This window comes from Babylonia areolata, chromosome 8, assembly GCF_041734735.1.
Source record: "Babylonia areolata isolate BAREFJ2019XMU chromosome 8, ASM4173473v1, whole genome shotgun sequence".
Lineage (NCBI taxonomy): Eukaryota > Metazoa > Mollusca > Gastropoda > Neogastropoda > Buccinidae > Babylonia > Babylonia areolata.
The window spans coordinates 28,865,744-28,872,661 of NC_134883.1; the positions used below are offsets into that span (position 1 = coordinate 28,865,744).

General features: G+C 45.2%; 1 protein-coding gene across 1 annotated transcript in view; it reads right to left on the reverse strand.

Moving 5' to 3' along the window:
• Positions 1-233: 233 nt before the first annotated feature.
• The window catches only part of LOC143285262 (uncharacterized), an 11,147-nt gene continuing 4,462 nt past the window's right edge, over positions 234-6,918 (reverse strand). The window contains exons 4-6 of the mRNA XM_076592519.1: positions 4,492-4,626; positions 3,356-3,556; positions 234-310 (exon numbers count right to left, since the gene is read on the reverse strand). Of these exons, the coding sequence (XP_076448634.1) occupies positions 234-310; positions 3,356-3,556; positions 4,492-4,626 (413 nt within the window). The remainder of the gene's footprint in view (positions 311-3,355; positions 3,557-4,491; positions 4,627-6,918) is intronic.

Below are 6,918 nucleotides of genomic sequence, written 5' to 3' on the forward strand. Positions count from 1 at the left end.
AAATCGTTTATTTTTTGTGTGTTCAATTATATTATGATATGCATCCTTATGACACCAGAGCTGTACAGCTAATGACATTAAACAGTTCGGTGTTCTCTCTCTCTCTCTCTCTCTCACATACACACACACTAACTCTTATCACGCCACTCACTCTAATGCTACGTCAAGCGAGACTCGGGTCCATTCTGGTCAAGTTATGGAGGGTCCTATTGACATCACATCCCTCTCTGAAGTCACAGTCTTAACTGACGCTGGGTGACGTCTCCTCTTCTGACGTCACAGTCTTCTCTGACGCTGAGTGACGTCATCTCTGATGTCACGTGGGTCACGAGGGAAAAAACATCCTACAGCCCCCCTCCAGTCCCCCAACCCCCACCCCCCAACCTCCCCAACAGATGTGACACAAGAAGGTAACTCATAATAACGTGTAATATTTTAGTAAAGGGGAGGGCAAAACAACAAACTGCACCAAAATACTTAAAGAAGCAGAAACACCTTTATTTCATGAAATATCCCCTACGCTCACACATGTCTGTTGTTGTTGTTTTTTGTGTGTGTGTTTAACAGAACATCATGCAGAAATTAAACGCAAAATTGTAAAAGGATTGCTTGGTTATATTTTACGTTCGTATGCTTGTGGTCTTGTCTGTGAAAAGCAGATGTAATAAGCTTAGTTGCCCGAGTTGGGAGTGGGGGCCGCGGTGGTGTAGGGGAGGTGAGTGGGTAATGGTGATTGACAGGAGCTTTGTTGCATGATGAGGAAATGGGGGCCGGTGGAGTGGGTAATGGTGATTGACGGGAGCTTTGTTGCATAACGAGGAAATGGGGGCCAGTGGAGTAAGTAATGATGATTGACGGGACGGGCGCAATAGCCGAGTGGTTAAAGCATTGGACTTTCAATCTGAGGGTCCCGGGTTCGAATCACGGTGACGGCGCCTGGTGGGTAAAGGGTGGATATTTTTACAATCTCCCAGGTCAACATATGTGCAGACCTGCTAGTGCCTGAACCCCCTTCGTGTGTATATGCAAGCAGAAGATCAAATACGCACGTTAAAGATCCTGTCATCCATGTCAGCGTTCGGTGGGTTATGGAAACAAGAACATACCCAGCATGCACACCCCCGAAAGCGGAGTATAGCTGCCTACATGGCGAGGTAAAAACGGTCATACACGTGTACATACGACTGAACGTGGGAGCTGCAGCCCACGAACGAAGAAGAGATGATTGACGGGAGCTTGGTTGCATGATGAGGAAATGGGGGCCGGTGGAGTAAGTAATGGTGATTGACGGGAGCTTGGTTGCCCGAGTTGGAAGTGCGAACCGCGGTGGGGTTGGGGAGGTGAGTGGGTAATGGTGCGTGACGGGAGCTTTGTTGCATGATAAGGTAATGGGGGCCGGTGGGGTAGGGGAGATGAGTGGGTGGGAGCCGCGGTGGGGTAGGGGAGGTGTGTGGGAAATGGTGCGTGACGGGAGCTCAGTCGCATGAGGGGAAGTGGGGACCGGTGGGGTAGAGTGGTGTGGAGTGGGTAATGGTGAGTGACGGGAGCTTTGTTGCATGAGTAGGAAGTGGTGGCCGGTGGTGTGCACGATTCTATAAACAGATGTCCGTGGGTGGAGTGGGGGAGATGAGTGGTGTGTGATGGGGGCAGTATGGGGCGGGGCAGAGACTCGTGGGGGGTATATGTGGAGATTGGGGAGGGGGGGGGGGGGGGGGGTCATCAAGCCAGCAACAACAGCAGCAGGAAGGTGAAGCTCATCATTGTCAGTTGTTTCAAAGTTTGGCAGCATTAAAAAAATAATAATAAAATAAAATAAATTATGCCGACATTCATCAGTCAAAACAGAAACCCACTCCCTAATGTTCTGTCTCTGTGTCAGTCTGTCTGCAGTCTTTTTGTCTGTATCACCAGCACATAGGCACGCACGTCTGACTGACGTATTGTTGTAAAGCGCTTTGAAACTTGTTTGAAAGCGCTGTACAAAAACACTGTTATCATTATTATCATCATCATCGTCATCATCACTAACACCTTCATTATCATCATCATCACTAACACCATTATCATCATCATCATCATCATCATCTACATCATCATCAACAATATTATCATCACCATCGACTTGAAACTGAAGGTGACTGTTCATGAAGTGAGAAAGAGCGATAGCCTTGCCAACATCTTTAAATAAATAGGCGGCCAAGCCGCACAGCGATGAACCCTGAGGATCTGTCGGCTGTTGCTGCTGCTATTGCTGCAGCTGCTGCTTTATTATCATTGTCATTATTATTGTTATCATCATCATCATCATTATATTATTATATCATTATTATTATCATAGCTAATAGCTACTTTCGGTGCTGCCGCTAAATTGATTGCGTGCTGACACTACTGATGCTTCCGAGCAGCTGATGTGATCGCTTTCTTTCCTCTTGCTACTCAGTGCTGCTGCTGTGAACGCTTCGACAGAACTGTTGCGTCTGCAGGTCTATCGCCGCCGCTGCAGTTATGAACATGATCGCTCTCGCAGTTGCGCGGCTGTCACGTTGTTGTTATTAAGCTTTTTGGTTCTGTTGCCTGTAGACTTTTAGCGCTGACTGGTAGGCCCCCCTTTCATAACAGCGACATAAGAATCAGAGGGTTGATTGCGGTCGCTCAATGGAAGAAGACGAAGAAGACGATTGTTTCTAATAAGGTAACCAGAATGGGGAATTCAAACAGGTTCTTCTTGCCGTAACTCCAGAAAAATGTGTAACATGTAAAAATGCGTAACCTGTAAAAGTCATTTTTTATAAATCTCTGCAATGAACACATGCATAAACATGCACAGAAGTGCGTGCACGAGCGCATGCACACAAATGCAAAATCGCACACACACACACACACACACACATACACGCACACACACACACACACACGCACGCACTCACACGCACCCAGCATGCACTACCGCCACCAATTTTACCACACCGACCACAACGCAAAAAAACAACAACCAATAGCAACTATAACAAAACACACACACACACACACACACACACACACACACACACACACACACACGCACGCACGCACGCACGCACGCACACCTTTCTCACCTTCCCCTCCCCGGACCAACCCACCACCCACCCACCCCTCCTCCCCCACAAGCAAACACAATCCCCTATCCCCTCCCCCCCCCCCCCACGCGCCCCCATCTCCCCCGACACACACACTCACACACGCAAGCACAACGCACCTTCCCCCAAGCCTCCGTCCCCAGCTTCACCTTCCATCCCCTCCACCCCGACACGCTCACACACACCCGTAACCCCCCCCACACACACACACACACACACACACACCTCATCAGCCTCACCCTCCATCCCCCTCCTCCATCCCCACCCGCATTCCAACAACGACACAGGGAGGCACAGAGACTCACGGTCACAGCGGGGACCGTGGAAGCCCTCGCGACAGCCTCCAGGACAGACGCCGGTAAGGGCATCGCACACGTCGTCGTTCTGGCACTGTCCACACACCGCTGTGCATCCCGGCCCGTACAGGTTCCTTTCACACGCTGAACAGTGTAGTACCGTAAGTGTATGATAATCAGTATGACCATCAGAACAACGGAGGACTGGACAACTACTCAGTGTCCCTACTATATGGGCTAGAATTTGATCATAGATCTTGTTCGTTAGAGAGATAAAAATTAGAGTAATAATTTGCCCTTGATCAAAACGGAAAGAGAATTCGTGGAGAGTGTCTTGCCCAAGTTACACACACCCCACTGACTCTCTCGGCCACTTGAAGAGGGTTTCAGGACAGTCGGCATTGGGATGGTTCCCACAGATCAGGTAGCCAGCCCCCAAGGCCGCAGCACTAAGAGTCAGTGCAATCTTGCCTCCGAGTGTGAGAGCCATAGTCCTTCACAAAATTGCAATAGGAAAACCGTTGATCATACAGCTCTCACTGTGCTGTTGGGCCAGCTGTGAGCTGATGTCAGTCTGTGATATATGCTGAGCGGTGGCATGACAGGCCTAAATATCGTTGGTAGTGATATCAGTAGTATGTTGGTGATATTGGAGAACCAGTAGCAGTAGTATTGTTGTTAATCATCATCATCATCAACATCATCATCATCTTCTTCGTCTTCTTCTTCGTATTATTTCCTAGTAGTAGAGGAGATGGTGATGATGGAGATGGTAGTAGTGGTAAAAGTAATAGCAAGAGCAGCAGCACTGAGTAGTAGTGGGTTTAAAGCCATACAAAGTTTTGAATGACGAAGATAGTAGATAACACACACACACACACACACACACACACACACACACACATATATATATATATATATATATATATATATATATATATATATAATCCAGCCCTCCTGAAGAGGGACTAAATCAAAAGAAACAAAACAGTAAACAAAATATAAAACTCTCTCTCTACACACACACACACACACACACACACACACACACACACACACACAGAGAGAGAGAGACTCACTGTCACAGCGAAGACCATCATATCCATCATCACAGCCGTCAGGGCAGTTCCCAGTGACGACGTTACAAACGTCGTCGTTCTTGCAGTGTCCACAGTGCTGACCGCAGTCCTGGCCGTACAGGTATCTTGGACACTCTGTGCACAGTGTGGTCAGTTAGGCCCTTAGTCAAGCACAAAGCTTCTCTTTTTCTTCTTTTCTATCTTTCTTCTTTGGGGTGTGTGTGTGTGGGGGGGGGGGGGGGGGGGGGGGGGTTGGGGGTATAGTTAGTCAAACACAAAGCTTTCCTTTTTTTTCAGCTTTCATCATGCTCAAGAACATCTGGGCATCTGGAGCGATCAGTATGAAAACCAAACTCCGCATCTTCAACTCCAATGTGAAGTCAATTCTACTCTACGGATGCGAGACATGGCTGACAACACAGACGATGCAGCAGAAGATTCAGACATTCTTCAACACTTGTCTGAGGCGCATCTACAAGATCCGATGGCAGGAGAAGATCCGAAACGAAGATCTGTGGGAGCGAGCGGGACAGGAACCAGTGGCCAAGCAGATACTGCGGAGGAAGTGGGGCTGGATCGGACACACCCTCAGGAAGCCAGCGTCCAGCATCACACGTCAAGCCCTGACCTGGAACCCGCAGGGAAAGAGGAAGAGAGGCCGGCCTCGCAACAGCTGGAGGCGAGATACCGAGGCAGAGCTGAAGCAGCAAGGGACCAACTGGACTGGAATGGCCAGAACAGCCCAGAACAGAGTGCGATGGCGAGGGGTCGTCGATGGCCTATGCTCCACCAGGAGCGATGGGCAAAATGAAATGAAAATGAATGATTTGAATCATGTCAGTTACATCAGCTTCGTGGCCAACCAAGCAGGGACTTCGTATAGGCCATTTAAATATAAACAATGCAACAAACAAGAAGGAAGATATTGCTACCATCCTTCATAACTCTGGTAATCACTTTCATCTTTTCTGCTTTACTGAATCTTGACTGTCTTTACACATTTCAGATACCAGATTATTATCCTATCAGACCCAACAAAACCCAAAACTACAGATTTACTTATATATTTTGCGTCTTCGTTAAATTGTAAACGACAAAGTAATCTTGAAGCTTAAAATGTAGAATCAGTCTGGGTTGAAATTAAAATAAATGGTAATAAACCTCTTTTAATAGGATTTGTATATGGAAACCCATCAGAGAATACAGATTGGGAAGATAGGTTTAGTTCTGTTATGGATGAAGTGATATAATTCAATTATGAAACTATTGTTTGGGGAGAATTCAATTTAGATTTACAAAATCCCAAACCACAGTGGTATCAGAACTACTCAATGCATGGCCTAGAACAATAATTATTGATTCACATACCAACACGAGTAACTGTAAGAACACCCCCTTTAATAGATCACATTTATACAACTACAAAACAAAACATTGTCGAGGTATGTGTTCCACCATGTGGCTGTAGTGGTCATTACCCTATTTGTTTTACAGGGCTCAGAAATAATGTTAAAATTAATTCCAAAGCTGGGACATAAAACAAAGGGAATTTCAAGAACTTTAAAGAAGATGTTTTTATTTCAGATCTAGCAAATTCGCCTTCAGATTACATATATCAGATTCTGATGAAGTAGTTGAATTCTTGATAAATACATTTTTTGCTGTATACAACAAATACGCACCATTTGAAAGGAAAAGAGTTAGACAAGAATTGAAATATATTGTAGAGATTATCTTAATATTTATGGAATAAGGGAGCAATTTAAGAAACAGAGATGAAAGAAAAAAAAACATGAAAAAACAGATACATACATACTAGAATCGCGCGATAATGAAATCCACAGCAGCATTTCTGTTTCGCACACATAAACAAAAAACATGTACACATACACGAATTCACAATCTGCACCGTTTCACATCCACATACCCCCTCATATAACACAAGTAAACCGCCAGCCAAACCATACACAAAACAATTCACATTTAACTGCAAAAGATTCGATGAACTGCGAAAAAACTGTACCATTTTCAATACAGCTCCAGCGCAGAGAAAAGATTTGTTCGGCATACTGATGACAGAAAATGAAGACATGATACTTTCACTTGCAAAATATGTATCTGAGGCAATGAAATATACGGAAAACGTCCATCATCGGTCCAAACACTCATTAATCAATTAAAAATCAGTATGGATTCTATGAGGAAAAATGCATAGATAAAAAGGAAGGTCTACATTTGGACGGTCAATCTCGACATTGTACGAGATGAATCGTAATCATATGATGTGTTTGTATTGATATGATGGGTTTTGATGTTGAGGCATAAATAATTATTTCAGGATTTATATGTACTTTAGTATGTGTTTGTATTGATATGATGTGTGTCGATTTTACATGGGTAAATATTTATTACATGATTTATATGGAC